General features: G+C 44.1%; 1 protein-coding gene across 1 annotated transcript; it reads left to right on the top strand.

Annotated features, from left to right (window-relative positions):
• The first annotated feature begins 5,040 nt into the window (after nucleotides 1-5,040).
• Nucleotides 5,041-19,406, top strand: LOC115772540 (SLIT and NTRK-like protein 3). The gene is made up of 7 exons (XM_030718847.1): nucleotides 5,041-5,207; nucleotides 7,906-8,186; nucleotides 8,381-8,632; nucleotides 8,869-8,984; nucleotides 9,245-10,168; nucleotides 11,385-11,604; nucleotides 17,098-19,406. Exons 2-7 carry the CDS (start codon nucleotides 7,971-7,973, stop codon nucleotides 18,229-18,231), a joined length of 2,862 nt encoding a protein of 953 aa, XP_030574707.1. The 5' UTR covers nucleotides 5,041-5,207; nucleotides 7,906-7,970; the 3' UTR covers nucleotides 18,232-19,406.
• The last annotated feature ends 200 nt before the right edge of the window (nucleotides 19,407-19,606 follow it).

The following is a 19,606-nucleotide window of genomic DNA, read 5'->3' on the forward strand; positions in this document are numbered from 1 at the left end:
AATTCTGTCACTAGCCTCACGAGAGGTGCCATTCAGCCTACTGCAGGTGGCAGTTCTCGCGACAGCGCCGACAGTGGGAACAAACCCAGAACAAAAACTGGACCTCGGTTGAGCTGGTGGGACGGCTCGCAGCGGGCCCTTATTTTTAAATACAAAACTTGACAGGTATGCTCACCACACAGTTTGCACTTGGAAAGTCATCACATATGGCTCATTGGTTTAGGGCCACTAGGTGGCAGGCATAGGCCACGGGGGATTGGGGGGGGCGCCTTGGTGGAGAGATTTACTCCAGATCTTTGAGGTTTATCTGGCTTTAGGACTTCCATTAGAGGACTATCCTTTAGTGTTTTTTCATCAAATGCCATGAGCTTTTAGAATGTGCGTTAATGCATTCAGCACATTTGCAGGAAGACATTTACTACAACAGATGTACAAAGAGAAGGTAACATGAGAAAAATGTTTAATTTCCCCAAATTGCAGCATTTGAGAGCGTTAACAAAAAGACCTAAAGTGAGGGTTTACTGAATTAGTTTAATATACTTCACTTCAAACGTTATGTCACAGTCATATAGTTAAAAGCAACATCCTATGAATAAGCCACGTTGACATTTGTCCAACGCTCCTCCTCAGCTTTCACTCAGCAGCGTGTTGGCATTTCCCCCCTTCCGTTGTGCCAATATGTCCTCCCCCTCACTCACCAACTCTCTCTTTTCCTCTCTGTCTGAAGCCAATCTGATTTGCCCCTGGGCTTCTGTCGGCAGAAAGAGGTGATAAACACCGCAACCATGACAACCAGTGAGCCAGACACACGCCTGAGTTCCTGGATCCTAATGGCTTCACTTGGCATCCTCTCCTTTTTTAATTCATCAGGTCCGGCCTTCACCTGAGCTGATATTAAGGCTCTCTGGACAGATGAAGGCGCCGTGATTCCGCTACACTTTGAGCTCTCTCATCCAGTCTTTTAAGATAAGAGTCTATCAGGATGTGAGATGAAACAGTGTTAACACTAAAACATCCACACTGCTTTAAATAGACCCCAGGAATTAGTCACTGAATAAATATTTCCTCTGCCTGAATAATATTAACACAAATGCGGGAATATTGATTCTTCTGACAGCAATTTTCACAAACAAATCCTACTGATCACTAATGGAACCTCTGTGAAAACACTGTGACTGGGACAAGGCATGTGAGCACAAAGCGATTGCTCACCCAAAATTGCAAGGCTGTGGTAATAGCAAGGATAAGCACCATATTAGAACTGTGTGAAAGTGCCTTTACGTGTGTCTCCATGCGAAAACTTTCAGAGCAAAAATGCCAGGCTTGAGCTAGTGATCGATTGGACGGGCGTCTGCAGACTGTGAACCTCACCTTTAACGCTAACATATATGGCCTTTTCATGGCAAAATATATTATATTAGTTTGGCTGCAACGTGAGCCGTCATAATTTTCCACCTTTTTTTGGTCCCTCTGTATGACTGAGCCCAAATTGAAGTTCACGTCGGGCACCTCGGGCCTCCCCAGAAAAATGCGTCTGTGTGAAAATGGAATGTAGAATGCAGCCAGCTGAATCAACGTAGGTATTATGAATGTGTCCCCCTCGGACACCTTCCCTGAGTCATTGGAAGCAGTAGCAGCAGCAGCCGCCTTTACCTTAAGACTCCGAGAGGGCAAGGTTCCCATAGCAACTGATTTGAATCCTAATTAAAACAGGAGATTTGATTAATTAGTTCAATGATGTGTATGTGTGTGAGAAAGTGTGTGTGGCATGGCTGTTTGCATGAGTGTGGGAGTCTGCATGTTCTCGTGAGTCACGGTGTATCTCGTGTGTAAATGAGGATTGGGGGGTGGTAGTGTTATATATGCCTATATGTGTATGCGTGTTTATGTGTGTGTTCATGAGCCCGTGAGTAATCCTTTGAATCACTGCCGTGTCTCCAGCATGTGTGTGTGTGTGTATGTGTGTTCCATGTCTCCCGGGAGGCTTGTCCTTGCCTGCAGTACTACTGTGTGAATCAGAGGTGAGTCCTTTGGAGTTGCCCTCTGCTTTAATCTGGAGCTAATGACAGAACCGCCTGCCCTCCTGGCCATCCTCCCCCCTCCTCCCAAATACCTATTCCGTCTATCTGCTGGCTCCCCCTTAGACTCCCCTCCTTTACATGTCAGCCAATCCTCACAACCTCCCCCCAAAATGCTCATTGCTCCTTGTCTTCCCTTTCACCCCCCTCCAACAGCTGGCTTGCCCACCCCCCCCTTTTTGCTCCTTCTGTCCTTCTTCTCTTGCACTTGCTTTCTACATCCTGCCACAGAATGCATGATACTCCTGCTTGCATCTCTGATTGCCTCATTGCATTGAGTAAGCAGAGACTAGAGGGCAGTGCTGGCCCCAAATAAACCCAAACATGTGTTTGGGGACGACTCAACTGTATGTGAATGACATGTAACTTTAAGGAGCTCCTTGGACCAAGGAATAAGCCGCATCCTTACTCTTGTCAATACTTGTCCTTAAGTCCCGAGTATGTGTGCTTTCATGCACACAAGCCAGTCCCAGCGGATATCTCATGAGTAAAAGCATAATTGGAGAGAGCTGCAAAAACTGGGATGACCACTTTGTGCAATGTGTCCTCAGTAGAAAGAAAGATGGAGTGAGCAGGGAGACAAAAACAAAGGAGGAAGAAATCAAAGCAAGTAAACCAGACTGAATTGACAATTGCCCACAGGAGAATCAAAGTAAGAGAGTAACAAAGCAGGAGAGAAGGAAAGGAAGTAAGAAAGGGGGTGTATAAAATAAGGAATCTAAGTATGATCTGACAGAAATAATTCAGATGGGAGTAAGGAAAAGGCTTTGGAGAAGGAGCAAGCGGAGGAGGAAGAAAGGAGAAGTGGCTCAAATGAAACAGCATGACTCCCCATCCATTTTAGCACTGGACAGCTCCATAGACAGCACTAGGCCAGTATAAATAGATCCCCTACTTTAGAGGCCCCGTCAACACTCTAAAAAAGTACTTTATGTGCTCAGAGCGGCTCCTGCCCCCAGAGAACAGACACGCAGGTATCTGATGGTGCCTGATAACCATCTTCTCAGTTCCTCTCTGTTTGTTTTCTTAATTTAGGGAGCCTCCACGGTTCAACAATAACACCACTGTGAGAAAAGAGTGTTTTTCTCCCAGATTCTCCATCACTGGCAGCACTGCACCCTGAAGTGGACAGTAATGACCCCAGGTCTGGCATCACATTACGCCTGTCACAGAGATTACAGTAACATCGCAGGATGAAACCTGCAACATTGCATGATTGGAGCTTATTTATAAACATAAGCATCCCTGCATGGTGTAGGCAAATTAAATGTGTGCATGCCTCAGTAAGCAATCTCCACAAATGCATGCGTTCATGTGGCTGTGCATACATGCTCTGCATCTGCCAGCCTGTTTCCATTGCGAGCGTTAAGTAGCCTTGTGGGGAAGCTGTAATACAGACTAATGCACCTGAGAGCCCTGAAATCTATAACCATCATCTACATCTCCCTGATATTACTGGAACCGTCTTACTGTTTCTGATAGGAATCTCCAGAGAGCCCCCCACCACCACACACACACACACACACACACACACACACACACACACACACACACACACACACACACACACTACTGGAGAAAGAGAGCGAGAGAGAGAGACAGAGAGAGGGAGGAGAACATGAGGGAGAAATGCACCTCTCCATTTCCTCAAGGTTATTCACCTTAATGCACGCTGAAATCAATGTGAAATTGAACTGAAAATTGAACTTTCAGCTCAGTAATGTGGAAGACATGTTGTTATTAAATCTTTTCCTATAGCCATGAAAACGGCTGACTGATAGTTGAACGCTTTTGAATGCGTGTTTTCAAAACCATGGCACCATGGGGTGTTTTATTGAGACCCTCCCTTTGGTCCACTGGAGACGCCGGGCTTCACAGGGGCTCCATAGCTGCCACTTAGAAGAAATATCGATAGAGCAGCAGCCACCTAGCAGGTCGTGATTAGCTGATGTGGGGAGCTCAATTCAGTGTTGGTGGGGGGGCTTCATTGCTCTCGATCTGGGCGGCATCTGTTGCGCCCACCGCCTCCATTTGGCAGGACAGGTGTTTTGATGTAGGCCGTGCAGACTTCGAGGTCTCGCTATAATCTCCGCTGTGCCCCCCTCATAAAAGTCACCACAGTTTTCCCGACTGGTGCTGTGTGTGCGTCCTCGAGCGCGCGCGCGCACGACGAAAGCCAGCTGGCACGAGTCGCCATGGTAACACACACCGGTTTCACGAAATCCGTCGGTGCTTAAGGGCAAGAGAGGAGAGATGAATAAACTAATGAGATTATAAATTATTGTCGGTATAGCTGAACAGGCGGGGTATTTTTTTTTTTTTTTTTTTTTTTTTTTTTTTTTTTTACCGGGATGCGTACCCGGGCAACGTGAGGAGAAAGTTTATGGGGCCCATTGTCTGTGACTCTGTTGTGTCTCCTGTAATCTGTTTATGATGAGGAACTGAACTGGCTCCTCTGGTGAGGAGGAACCCACCCTGCGCGCTTTGTGCCTCATATACAAACTAGCAGTTGCACGCTGCCTTATTGCATGATTAATTCCGGCGCCTGCGTCCCCCCTTTTTCTCCCCTCTATGAATTACCCTGTTGTGTTTGAGATGAGGAGAGGATTCTCCATTATTACGTCCAGGTTACAACTCCGCGCATTGCACGCCTGTTCAGCAGACCAGTGCCGCAGCTCCCACGGGCTGCACTGTGGAGAAGCGGACCTGCATCCTAAAGCCAATCGTTTTTTTTCCCCCCTCTTTCTCTCTCACTCTCTCTCTCCCGGTTTTTATCCTCCACCTCATTGCAGTCTTATCACGTCCCCCCCTCCACCCCCTTGCTCTGGTCCCCCCTCCCTCCCCATCCGCCTCAGCCGCTACAGGAGAGGAGAGAGGGAGAGAGAGAGAGAGAGAGAGGGAGAGAGGGAGAAGAGTGCGGCTGAATGTGAACGACATGTCGACAGTCAGCCTCTAAAGTGTTTTCTCGGTCGTTCTCTAATTCTTTGGCGGCGGACTGAGTGAGTATTACCCGCATCCCTGCTCTGCTAAGCGTCGCTGTGTGGATCAGAGAGGCTGGTGAGGAGAGACAGACAATGAGGAATGCAATTGGATTGCGTTGCTCTGCCAAGGATTTTCATACATAGCCTGGTAAATGTCTTAATAGGTTCTGTTAATGACTAGGCTGTTTAATTGGTCATGCCTTAATTCTTCTAACTATTACAATTTGTGTGCTGTAATGTTAGGGGCTAATTGATTTTCTTGAAAGGCTGTGAGCTATCCAGGCTCACAGCCCCATACATTTGATCAGTGATGCTGCTGCTTGCCTGATAGTGCGGGTCTGTGTTGGGAGCAGGGGCCCATGTAAAAGCCTGTGTGAAGCTTGGTGAGTGTGTATTCTGACGGACAGAGAGGACAGCGAGATAGACAGTGGAATTATGTGACATGAATATTATGGTGAAGAATAAGCAGTGACTGTCATCTCTGGTTCGCTTGCGTCAGTGTGCAGGTCTAGAGGAGAGGGGAGAGTGAGGGAAAAAAAAAAAACCCAACAAAAAAATAACAACAACTCAGAGAGACTAAAGAAAGACAAGGAAGGAAGCCACACCTGTGTCAGGCCTGTTTTCAGATGGACATGAACAGAGTAGGACGGAGACAGACACACACACAGAAGCACAGAGTTCTGGGCTGTCACCAGTCAGTGCTTAAGTCCTTTCATTTCTTGTTACCATAATGATGCAGAGCTATGCTGACTGCTGACTAGTCTACTCGGCTGATTGTAGAAAGAGGCTTCACTGTGTTTCTTCTCATTAAGGAGAGATGCCCATCCACTAAAGCAGACTCTAACAGGATGGATCCCAGTGGTCTATCTGGACTCTGTATTGATCTCCTCTATACAGGGAGGCCACGGGCCAAGTAATAAACAATACATATCTAGGCTGAAGACCCACTGTGACTCTGAATGGGTGGTATTTTTGTATTGTTTTCCAATTTGTCAAAAACTGTTGAGCATGTAAGCCTATTTTGTCCTGTGAAGCATAGATGCTCCAAACACTTTCATACACTGATGAATGTTTTTCACTTCTCCTTATGCTTTTTTTTCAGTCTTTTTTTTGAATTTGTGGTTGTCCAACAAGTATTGCGGCATCACACTGGTTTGTTATGAAAGCTCACACTCATCTACACGTGTCTAGCTACCTGTTTCTGTACTTGGCAGGCTATAAAAGCCTACTTTTTGGATATGGTTTGACCTTTCTCACATTGTGTGCAACACACACGCATGAAACTTGGCTCCAGCGCAGTTTCTCTGTGAGGCGGGTGTACATTGTGTGCAGGGCGAGAGGAGGGCTTTGATGTAATCAATATCAGATTTCAGCTGTTTCACTGTGGCTCTCATCCTGAGTGGCAGCCTTGACTGACTTCTTGCTGCTTATGCAATCCCACTCCTCTCTCCCACCTCACCCATTTCCTCTTCCTTTGTACCTACTCTCCGCACGTTACTCTTCCTTTATATGTCTGCCTCTCCTTTACTCCCTTCCTTTCCCCTTGTTCCCATTTTTCCTCCTCCTCCTCCTCCTCCTCTTCTCATTTTTACCTCTCCCTTCATCTTTCCCCGTCATAATCATCTCCGTGATTGCTCTTCCTCTCCCGGGCGGTGATGTTTTCACTGCTGCCTCCTTGTCTAACTCGCTGATGCTAGATTATTGCTGTATGATTACAGCTACCATACCATCATGATCATTATTGCATTTCGCATGGCAGTGTTCAACACTGTATGAGCAGATCGAGACGCTTTATCCAATTTAGATCTCATTAAGACTCGAGAGGAAATATCCCCGTGCAACACTCACAATCTCAGCTGTTTTTCTCTTTTCCTTTCTTTGTTGTTTTGCCAGGAGTTTTGCAACTCATTGTGTTGCTATTACGGTGCCGCTCTCATCATCGTCACGACCATCATCACTATCACCATCAGTTCACGTTCCTGCCTGTCACCGCACTGATTCACATCACCCCCTTTTGAAAATTTTTGAAGAGTTTTGATTTGCAGCAAAGCTTTTTACTCCACTGTCATTATCACAATAATGATTATGACAGGACTCGATGGCTGTTGATAACCCAACATATTTTTCTGATTGATAATATGGGGTATTTTGTGCCTCATCCTTCTGTTCTCTTGATTGCCATTCATCTTATTAAATGGAGAAGTTCATTAGACAGAAGCGTTATGAGTCTGATTTGCATTTACCCATATTCATATTGCATACATTAAAACAACACATGTGTGACATTTCGGCTTCACCCGGCATTTGAGAATACAGATGAATACATTCATCACAAACCCCCCCCCTCCCACTTGTTCAAAAAGCCACTCTCAAAAAAGGATAAAACGTGATTCACAGGTGAACTAGCCCACGTGCGTGCCTTTGTTTTGCATTTTCAATGTCAACATTTTAATTATTAATTCAAAAGCAACATTGTAGCAGCTGAGAGATTCTTAAGCTTGTTGTTAAATTAATTTGTCCTGATTTTGTAAGCCTTTTTTTTTCCTGTTATGAATACAATACAAGCACATGTATACATGGTTCTCAGCTATCATTGCATACTATGGCCTTCCTATACAACTTCATTCCAGTATAATGTTATTCCGTCCTCATGACACTACAGTCTGTGTGATTTAACATTTATTTTCTGACTGCTTTAGTATGCCTCTGATGTGTCATCCATCTGATTCATCCTGAACTGACTTTTGCTGCTGCCTCCCTGGCTGTTTGCCCTCTTTTAACAATGTGTTTGTGTGATTGTGTGTGTGTTGCCATCTGAATGTGTGTGTGTTTGCCTCACTGTGCAGTGCGGTGAAGGCCTGATGCTGGGCTGTAGCCGCAGGCTGTTGAGCTGAGAGGGAGAAGCAGGAGGATGCAGTGGGTCACTCTGGCGGTGGCCTTGGGGTGTGTGTGTCTCTCCCAGGCATCGCACACCCCGACCCCTACCCCCACCTCCACACACACCCCTCTTGTGGACAACTCAGAGGAAGAAGTGGACGAGCCGTGCTTCGAACCGTGCACATGCGAGGTCAAAGAAGGTGTGCTGCATGTGCACTGCGATGGGCGGGGCTTCACAAATGCCAGCCAGGTATTGCTTCTTCTTAATTTGTCTGGCCATGCACGTGGCACTGTACTTCACTTTGCTGCACTGTCAGTTATCTTATTAAAGCGCCATATCTCCCAGTCTAATATCCTGCCTCTAATGTGGCTTAGGGCTGTTTCTAACTGCTAAATTCATGTAATTAATAAGATAACTAATCAGACCTCTAATTAATCATTCAGGTGTCACAGTCATGGGTCCGCCCTTTCAAACTCAACCTCCAGAGGAACTCTCTAAGGCGTCTCTATAGCAACGGGTTTCAGCACCTTGGCAACGCAGTGTCGATAAACCTTGGCAACAATGCTCTCCAGGACATCCGAGTGGGAGCCTTCCATGGACTTGCCAAACTGAGACGTCTGTACCTCCATGAGAACAAACTGGAGGTTTTCAGAAATGACACCTTCGCCGGCTTAGAGGCTCTGGAATACCTCCAGGTAGTCCTAAGGAGTTAATCCATGTTGATTATCCACGATTGACTTAATTATTGACAAATTTGTCCAGGATTACTATAGATAGCTCTGACAGAAATAGTCAATGGCTAGCAGGTGGCCTGGGTGAAAAGATCTCCTTAACATCTCTGTGCATTTTGCAAATGGAGAGCTCTCAGTTCAGTTTATTTTCCAATTTGCGCAATTACGCATTCGCCACAACTTTTCTTTCCTGCCTACAGGCCGACTACAATGTGATCAAACGAATTGACAGCGGTGCTCTGAGGTTCCTCTACAAGCTCCGTGTTCTCATCCTGAATGACAACCTCATCCCCGTCTTGCCTCCTCATCTGTTCAGGTTGGATTCTGATTATATTACTGCAGAGCTTTTAAATTATGCCAGGACTGATCTGTAGAAATATCAGTGTCGGACACAATTAGTCACTCTGTACTGTTGAATTAATGTTCCTGTGGCATACTATTTCATATCATAAGAGGTGGATTAATCATAAGATAAAACGCTGGCTTCTCTGCGATGGAAAGTGTGAATTTTATTTTACTATAACAGTGTCCTTTCATCTGAACTAGCAAACTATTTCCCTCCTCCTCCTGCACCAGATCTGTGTCTCTGACTCATCTGGACTTGCGGGGAAACCGTCTGAAGAGCCTGGCATATGCCGGGACCCTGGAGTACGTTGGCCGCTCCCTGATGGAGATACAGCTGGAAGAGAATCCCTGGAACTGTGGCTGCGAGGCAGTGCAGTTACAGCAGTGGCTGGGTCAGATCCCCTACACGGCGGTAGTCGGGGATGTTACATGCGAGTATCCCTTCCACCTTCACGGTAAAGACCTGAGGGAAATCCCCCGCAAAGAACTGTGTGCTGACCTGCCAGATAAAGAGCTGCAAGCAGCAGGGAGTAGTCCATCAGCAGGATCGCAACCCCAACATTTGCCCCCTAATTCTAAACACCAACCTGGACGAGTCAGGCCAACTAAACCCTCCTCCATGGTGCATGGCTCCCGCCAGAACACGCATACTTCCTCCACTTCATCATCCTCTTCCTCTGCAGAGCGTAAAGACAGGGAGAGGCACCCAAGGCCGACTAAAAGGCCTCGACCCTCCAGAACATCCCCCACACCACGCAGTCTAATGCCCAACCAGAATCCCCCAGTGGCTGGTTACCAAACACGACCCCCCATCCCCATCATCTGTCCCCTGGGCTGCACTTGCAACCTGCACATCACAGACTTGGGTCTCACCGTCAACTGCAAAGAGAATGGCTTCCTCAATGTGTCCCAGCTCACACCTCGGCCTCTCAACGGCCGGAAGCTCTACCTGAGTGGAAATTTAATCCAGAGGATCTACCGCACAGACTTCTGGAATTTCTCCAGCCTCGACCTGCTTCACCTGGGGAACAACCGCATCTCATACCTTCAGGAGGGTGCATTTTCCAGCCTGACGAGCCTGAGGACCCTCTACCTGAATGGAAACAATCTGGAAAGACTTAGCCCCCACATGTTTCTGGGACTGCAAAATTTAAAGTAAGATCCTTTTGGATCACTCACCGCATTTCCTTCTATTCACTTCAGACATACATATTAATTAAAACCACATCAGCTTAGGTATTTAGAGATTTGTTTATAAGTATGTGGAAATTAATTTCACTGTAATACTGGCATGGCACAGAGCAGAACATTTTGATTACCATTATGCTGGAGTTTGATTGAAATGAAAGGTGCCCATTCTCTTCCAGAAGTGTCATTTGTTAGTCACGCTGCCTGATGCCATGCTTCAGTTTTGGGTGTGAGTGACAACGTGAAAATTAATGTTTTTTTTGTATGTGCATACAGAGGTGTTGATAAGGCGGTGAGCCGTCTGGATGATGCCAGGAATTTGTTTTTTTTGTCAGAGTGATGCATATGTGTATCATCATCAGAATAAGGCAATTCCTTGGTTAATAACCTATATCAAAAGTCAGTCATTAAACGCTCATCAAGGCTACCGAACAGACTGAAACGTCTTTTTTTAGTCTTTTGGTTTTCTGCTCCACTATTTCTATATTTAAAGACAGGGTTCAGAAAAAAAAATCTACATAGCCATTTTTCTGACTATTAATCAATAATAAAAAATCCTCTCTGGACTTTTCAAAATGTCTACCTCTTAACCTCTCGTTAGCCTTTGTTAGCGACTTAATGGTGAGAGAGCTGTACAAGTCATTTAAACCAGATCTATCATGTATTTTAGCAGTGGAAGAGTACTGGATGACGAGCAGGCACAGAAAATTCTCCAGCTGTACTTCACACATATATCTGTTATTTAAAAAAAGTCCTTTTAATTTCATCTAACAAGATAATCAGATACGCAAAGGCCAGTGCAGTGTAAGTTGTGTAAGTAGTCATCAGTGGGAAATTACACAATTTTATTTGATAGTGATCAGTTTACAGGCTGCGAACAGTGAATGAGAAGATGAAATCCAATTTCTGGTGTGACTTTGTGACATGAATATTCATTTATGTGTTTATCATGCAAGGTGCAGAGCATACTTGAACTTAAATGTATGAAAATGCATAAAAAGGAATGAGTAATTTATAGTGCGATAAGAAAGGAAAAGCAATGACCTCATTCTCTGTGTTTCAAACAATATACTGTAAAATAAAATAAAATAACGAGATACAGCTATAGTTTTGAATACAAATATACTCATATTCTCTTTGCTTGTGAAGTCTGTGACACTGCCCTCTTCTCTCCTCTTTATAGGTACCTTTATTTTGAGTACAATGAGATCCGTGAAGTTGATCCTGGCACTTTTGACTCTATGCCGTCCCTCCAGTTGTTGTTCCTTAATGCCAACTTGCTCCGGAGTCTCCCGCTTGGTGTATTCTCCAGTGTTAATTTAGCTCGCCTAAACCTGAGAAACAATCACCTGCTACAGCTTCCGATGGAAGGCGTGCTCGAACACCTCACTGGACTGGTGCAGGTTAGTGTAAAACCCGTAAATTACTACATTACTAACTGTATTTACTGAATGGCTGTGGTGGTGTCAATGCAGGTGAATGCTTGAAAACACAATTCTGGTCTGCTAACCTCTGTGTGTGCAAATGAGTCAGATACCTGGCATGAGGCTTTCAGCTAATTTAGGCCAAATAACATGCATTTTGCTGAGTGACAGTTGCTGGGTGGAAAAATAGAGATTATTGAATTGGATCACCCCCGTTGATTTGCTTCACAAAAATGTGCATAATTATACAGAGCATATTTATTTCAAATGTCAGCCGATGAGATTAAAAGAACTAATAGATTGCCAAGACACATTATATTATCACAGTTTGATGAAATAAACAAAACAACCTGAAATCTTGGATCAAGCCATGGCCACATTTAAAAACTTCTGGCAGCCCCTGGTCTCCTGGCCTCTGGCACAGCTGCAGTTTCCCCTGTCATCTGTAGCGTCTGTTGTTTTGTGGGCTCTGCTGCGGCATGTGGGACTATGGTTGCGCCTCAGGTATTCTAATTGGAAAATTGCAATTGACTTGATTTGCATAAGTGGTCTTAATAAATCAGGAGCTAAACTGGAGAAAGCTGAACCTCTCAAGTTTTTTGTGAATGCTTGTAATTAAAGTACCTTTCAGTAAATAGACTGTATAAACTGCTGTTATGTGGTAAATCCAGGTTTTTGTGAGAGCTTACCTCGCACATTTGACTGCAGCTTTATGTGACTGGTTGCTATACACGGTGCACCAATAAGGACAGAAAGCGAGGTGTTACATTTTTTTATCCTGCCTCCTCTCACTTCAGCAAATTTAGTGTACCAGGCTTTTCTTAGACAGCCCGAGTAGAATGAGGTAAGGTGGGTGTAGATTAGCCTGAATGTCATTGTGAATTTCCATTTTTCTTTGCTCCATGCAAAATTCCTGATCCTAGCTAGTGTGGGTGAGGCTGGCAGTTCAGAGGCTGTTTCTAAATCTTTGCTCAGGGAAGGGATGACAGTGGTTTTGCAGCTGGAGGAGCCATGTAGAAGTGTATTATGTTTTTTTTTTTTGTTTTTTTTACACTGTTACACACCTCTGATATCCAAGAGCATTAAAGCACTGACCAAATGGAAGCACACAGTAGGCTGCATTCATAAAGCTCAGCGGTATCGCCATTGTAGTCCTCCAAATCTCTGCTACAGTAATTGAATACATTCATTTACCAGGGTTGTTATTACTCTGACAAAGCCACATTAAGGCTACCCATAGACCACGTAAAATAATGTGACAATGATATCACCTGTTGACTTACTGCTGGCCTGTTTGATGCTCGGGACGAGGGATTTCTGGGCGCTGGCGTGTGCTTTTGGAGCCAGAGTTTGCACAGAAAAAAAAAAAAATCAAAGGGTAACGCAGATGGAAACGGGGTTTAGCTCGCAGCTGCAGTAAAAACCAGTCCATTTTGTTAATCATAAAACAGCAGCATGTATAGCTTGGAGTCATTGTCACCATCAAGAGCAGGATTATACAGTTACACCCACTTATATACACTGATATTAAAATATCCTGCTGATGTCAGTGTAATTAAAAAAAAAAAAAAAACATTAGCCTGACACCAAGGAGAAAAATTAAAATCGCTTTGGTGATTTCTTAACCAGAAAATTAATAGCAGCATGACAGCAGATGAACCTTAAACCAAAGAAACTCAAGTTAGGTGACTCAGTATCTGAGTGGATGCCAGAAACGATATATGTACAGTTCAGAAACACATATGTCTTTCTCAGTAAATGCAAAGAACGTGTTGTGCAACAGAGCGCGCTTCCCTGTCATTGCCAGCTGTAATGAAGAAACTTGCCCATGGCCATGTTTTACTTATATAAAAACAAGCAGCTAGCCTGTCTCTGTTCAACGATAACAGCTGTAAAATGGCCATTTGTTGCTTTTACACTTTGGTTCTGTATGGATTAAAGAAACAAGATGTGAAGTGTTAGAGAGATTTAGAGGTGGTAGTAGGTGGATTTGCTTATCTTTGGACAGAGCTATGCTAGCTGCTTCCAGGCTTCTTCCAGCTGTAGCTTCATATTCAGAGTGCTTTGAACTGTTTTACTGCTATAGATCGACATCACTGAACACACCAGTAACAGAAATAGTCAATACGGAATCTTCTCAATGCAAGAAGAACCCAAAACAAGTTGTATTTGTAATACAAACCAGTATTTCAGATGAAATTGTACAACAAAAGTATTTTAAGAATGAAAGTGAAAGTCTTTGTACTCATTTTAAACAGCGCTCTGAAAAGATTTATTTTCTGTTTCAGTGCAAAAAAATGTCTATGGTCTCAGTGACTGTCTAAGCACTCTGATGTAGCATTAAATGCCACCTCGCAAATGCACTGTAAGGTGAAATGTCCTATAGAATAAAGGCAGAATTGTCCTGTTAATAGCCACTTGTATTAAATTATGTGTAGATTGATAATGTGTAGGTTGATAATTCTTGCAGTATTACTTAAAAGTTATTAATGCTTGACTTATTTGCTTAATATAGAAAAAAATTAAATGCCTTTTGTCTCTGAGTTCTCAAAAGAACCAAACAACAGATTTTGATTAGCATTTTTAAACACAGAAGCTGTGACTGTGCATTTCAAAGTGAGAATTTTTCCATAATATGTTCACATATGAAGAGATAATAAATGAGCATAACTATCCTTAGCAGCTGCAACAAGCATATTTTTCTTCTGGGGTGTGTCTGGGGGTGTCTGTTTGGAAGAACTGATGGAACAACTTCCATTACTGGGTGCACTTTCTCATTTAGGATTTTATTTTTTTCTCCAAGCAGCAAATCAGACTGTCATGTCCACATAATAACAGTTTTCACCACATTTCAAAATCAAGATAGCTTATACAGTTGCATTAAAAGACAGTGTTTTTTTTTTTTTTTCTCCCTTGGAATAAAAGATCAAGGGCTTCTTTCTAGGCTCGCCATGTTGCGCTGATGTTCAGCAATCACACGGAGGCAGAGATGCCAATGTCTTCACCGACAGTAGCCTCAGTGGACCAGAAACTCTTGCTCTTTGCTCTGTGCTATTACTACCGCTCTCTCTCCACCTACATGAAACACAAACAGCTGGATAGAACAAGTTCGTGCCCCTTTTCAAGGGGTTGTTGAAGTCGCTCGGGAAAATATAGGAAATCACTATCTGAGGTAGAAATCTACGAAGGGAGCCCGAGTGCACCATGAAAGTAAATTACAACACTTCAAAAAATGGAATAAAAAAAAAATATATCTGCGAGCGCACTCAATGCCGCAATCTGATGAAATATAAAAGTGTAAGTGGAGGGTATCTATAGGTTATGAGTGCTTTGGCATAATTCTTAATTTGTATAACATCTCACATTCAACCACTGAGAGATTTCAAATATACACGTTTCACAGAATAAACACAATTTTGCATATGCTGCAGAATCTTCTTCACTCTTTTCGTGTTCACTGTGTGTATTATTCAAAAGACAATGAAACACATTCATCGGTATGGCGAAGGCTTGGCAAGCTGAAGCTCAGGGGCGTCTCATCACCAGAGATTACAGCAGAATCCCTGCACCAGAACTTCCAAAACCTGCTCATATTGACTCTATTTCTGTGAGCTAACTGGAGCAATTCTAATGACTGACAGGATGTTTGGGCAAAGTGATCAATTAGAAGACACACGGCTCACTGAGAACATTCGGAATTTCTCCCCTGATGTGAATTTTTTTATAGCTCTCAAATAAACTTTGGACGATTATTGCTTGATCTTTGCTCACTGTCATAATGATAAAAACCCACAAGAGCAAATATGCTCTTCTGTGGTAAAAGCAGGGCCATTTCAGCCCTTTATTTAAGTCAGGCTGAATATATTTTCTGACAAAAGAGGCTTTCCAATATGCCATTGCAGGCTGGATTAAAGCAATGAATGCTGGTTTGGTCAGTGTGCCACTTTTCATTGTTAACTTAGCGTACGTGACTTACTCCAAGCCATTGTGTTCACAAAACATGCATAATGGTATCATGCGCTCATATTTTCCCTGCACCTGCTGGGCTAACTGAGGGTCTATAATTTCCTGTCACAACACAAGTTATGATTGACAAGTTGACAGCAAATCGCACACTAGGTGACCAGGCGTATAAATTGTAAACAGTGTTGGATGTGTTGGACAGATGCTTTGAAAAGAGAAGGGGATAAAGCCTTCGGGATTTGTGTGAAAGAAAACAATAAAATGCTTCAAGAATTTCCACCAGATGTAAGACTGTCATTATGAAAGTTATGAAACAGCAAAAACAAACTGACACTTTGGTCATGCAGTGTTTCTTTAAAATGTCACTTTGCTCATTCATGATGCATTAGAGACCAGATGCGTCAGAGTGTAATGCGGTGGACGCTTTTCAGTGGACTTTTAATATAAGTGAGTGAAAACTGCAGCATAGTTTCTGTTCATCTTCCAGTTGCAGTTACGCTATTATGAAAGCCACACAAAAGCCCACAGTGGGCTAACTTCAATAAAGTGAAGGAGCATCCGGTTGTTCAGTGTGAGGCATGGGGAGGTAGCTGTATCATGGCTCCCACAACAGCAATGCTGAATCATCTCAGAAAGCATCCATCTATTCCTGCAAGCCAGGGAGATAGCCTAACCGAATTAGCATGACAACATTTGTGTGAGCTCCTTGGAAGTGTGACAGAGAGAATATCAGCTTTCATTGCCAATGTCATTGCTAAAGATATGGAACAGATGAGTTCTGTAGACAATACAACGTGATGTAAGTGATTCCCTTCGTGCATAATCTGCTTTAGGCTTTTCAGAGCGCGGCAAAGTGAATATTTGAGTTTGTTTTAAGACGCACAATCAATAGCTGGCAATGAGAAAATGGATTTGCACGCATACCTATTGGATTATAGCACAGGGGAGCGTTGCATCACATCCTGTTAAAAACAAAGTGCTATGATACTCTCACATGCTCGTCACACAAAACCTGCAAGTGAGTTTTATGAATAAGCACTTATATGAACTCTGAGTGTTCTCTATTCAAAACGAAAATTTTCCTATAACCTGCTGTAGCACACATTTTTATACGAGAGCACTTGTTGTTGGTACAAGTTGAATATTGAGGATATATCCAGCCTGGGCACCATCATCCAGTAAACGCAAGCACTGTGATGTTTTGATGATCCTATAATTAGGATATTTACATAATCTGTGCATTTTTCACACGCATATTTTAAAAATCATTTAGAGGCACTGGTCACTGTGGAGAGCTATTATATGATTTCTGAAAAACTCATTTTCCATACCTTATTACTTGGAAAGGGTAAGAGATATGATTTTTTCTGGTTGTCATCTAAATAGGAGTCCAAGCTACTGGCCCATTCTTCAACACAAAGTCAGAAAAATGATCTACTGCATGGCAAATCGGTAATTATTCCATTGCAAACAATGACAACACGCTGCATTTTTAATGTATTTCTCCAGGTGGACCTGCAGCAGAACCCATGGGAGTGCAACTGTGAAGCAGCTCCACTGAAGCGTTGGCTGGAGGGGCTCAGCGCTGTGGTTGTGATGGGAGAGGTGGTGTGCCATTCCCCGGATAAGACCAAAGGTGTAGACCTGCGATCCCTCTCTATGGAGCTACTCTGCCCTGAGCTGGAATCTCAAGAGGACCAGGAGCAGGAGGAGCAGACAGCTACCTCCATGGCCACAGACAGAGCCGTATCAGTTGGCTACCCCAGCTCAGGCCTTGGTCCCCTGATCCCTCCGGGGAAGGATTCAATCCCTCTGTCGGTCTTAGTGCTCAGCCTGCTGGTGTTATTTGTCTCTGCATTTTTCGCAGCTGCGGCACTAATCGCCTACGCCCTGAGGAGGAGGGACAAGCTGCCGTTCCGTCGCCAGGGAGAGGTAGATTTGGCTGGCATCCAGATGGAGTGTGGGATCTTCACTGAGCAGACACACCACCACCACCATCATCACCACGGCCTACCGGAGACGCCGCCTCTACCTCCGCCTGAACACAACCACGTCTACGATACCATTCTGCCCCCGGAGGCTGCATCTAAAGGTCCTGACCCAGCTGCAGCCTCACACATGTGTAGCAACCCCATCTACAAGGATGAGCAGGACGCAGTGGTGAAACAGCGGCCGCAGCAGCAACAACAGACGTTTGCAGCTTCAAAAGAGTGCGAGGGGGGTTACTGCTCTGCAGCAGAGAAGGAGAGGGAGTGGGCTCTGGAGGTGTCCTCTTCACCCATCAACACTGTTACAGGAGCCATGGGACCACTCGCTGGCCTCCACGGGAATGGCATCCTGTGTCCCACAGTAATTGACAGCCAGGGCCCCACCCCTAAAGTGGAACTGGTGGACTGTCTCTTCAGACTCCCGACTCCCGAGTTCCGAGATTTGCCAGATAGGTACGCGAGGCCCCCGCCTCGCTATCCCCATCCTCAAGACTCCAAACAGGACGCGAGACCTGAACAAACACTCGTGGTCACCACCACGAGCTCCACAGCAGGTGGTAGCAGTCAGAGTGAGCAAGGAGCTGGAGAGCAGAGAGCCAGACTGAGGACCACACCAGACTACATGGAGGTGCTGGACCGCTCTTACCAGTTTTAACACACCTCCTCTTCCTCTTCCTCCCCCTCCTCCTCCTCCTCTTCCTGCTACCCCTCTTCTCTTGTCTCTTCATCATCTCCCTCTCTGGTGGTGAATCATCCAGTAACAATGACTTCTGTACAGAGGTTGGCTTTGAGAGGAGCCTGTGGGGGAGCGGGACTACACTACACACTATGTTTATTCCTGGATAACGAGCTGAGGTCAGTTTTTGTATTTTCCCCACTACTGGCATATAGGTTGGTTTTTTTGGCAAGGAGTAGCTGATCACAGATCTCTGCCTGGAGGCAAAACTTCAGCTGCAGCTACTACTCTATTTTTTTTTTTTTCTTTTTAAAGTACTGAGGCTCGGTTTTTCTACTCGGCGCCACAATTAGCGGGACACGGCATGGTGGTGGTGGTAGTGGGCGTCGATGTTCATAATATTGCTCTCAAAAGACCTGCATGGAGGTGAAACACACCAGCTCTTCAAAGCATCATCAAACACAGAGTCATGAACTGTGACAGCCGCGAAGTTTGGAGCAAGCTGGGTGAACACGTTAGGATGGAGACCAGACAGAGAAAAGCAAGATGAAGAGAAGTAACTGAAAACAGCCAAGTGCCTTAGCAATGAACAGCCAGCAGTGTGGTCAATGCTTATTTTTCTATGAATACAGATCTATTTATCTAAACAAAGAGGTTTGACTACCAATGGATGGGACGCTGATGGATGACTGAGACTAATCAAAACCCGCTGAGTAATTGCATTCCCCCGGATGAGCCAAAAATAATAATATATCCAGTCAATATTGGAGTTGTTTGTATGCAGTTCTGTTCATTTTCATCATCTCATCCAGTTAACTTAATTTGCTTAACCGGTTGAATTTTCACAGGGCTGCAATGAGGGACATATCCAGGAATAGTCGTGTGCTGTGTGAAATTATACAAAAGGTTCTGGTTTCATGGAAGAAAGGATACAGATTTGTTTTTTGTTTGAATGAAAGACAAAACAACGGAAATTACAGAGAGACATTGAGGCAAAGGATGCATCTTGGATTTCTTAATCAGCCAGACTTAATGGGGCAACGAGGACCTCTGCTGCACATTTTCATTTTCATCGGACACAGGCACAGAGGTTATTGTATTGATTTTTTAAGCATTTCTCAGAGGAAAATTGAATGGCAAAAAAAAAAAAAAAAGATCAATGGACAAAAAAAAAACAAAAAAAACAGGACGTAAAGGCATTTTTTGTCAAAAAAAACAAACAAAACAGACACTTCTATCAACTATCGATTATTATCTTTTACAGAGGTACCTTTTTATGCTTTCATCTCTTACCAATAGTAGAGGCAGTTGTGAATATATTTATTCTTAGTTTTCGCGTGTTGAAGCTCTCCTG

This window comes from Archocentrus centrarchus, chromosome 22 (assembly GCF_007364275.1).
Source record: "Archocentrus centrarchus isolate MPI-CPG fArcCen1 chromosome 22, fArcCen1, whole genome shotgun sequence".
Lineage (NCBI taxonomy): Eukaryota > Metazoa > Chordata > Actinopteri > Cichliformes > Cichlidae > Archocentrus > Archocentrus centrarchus.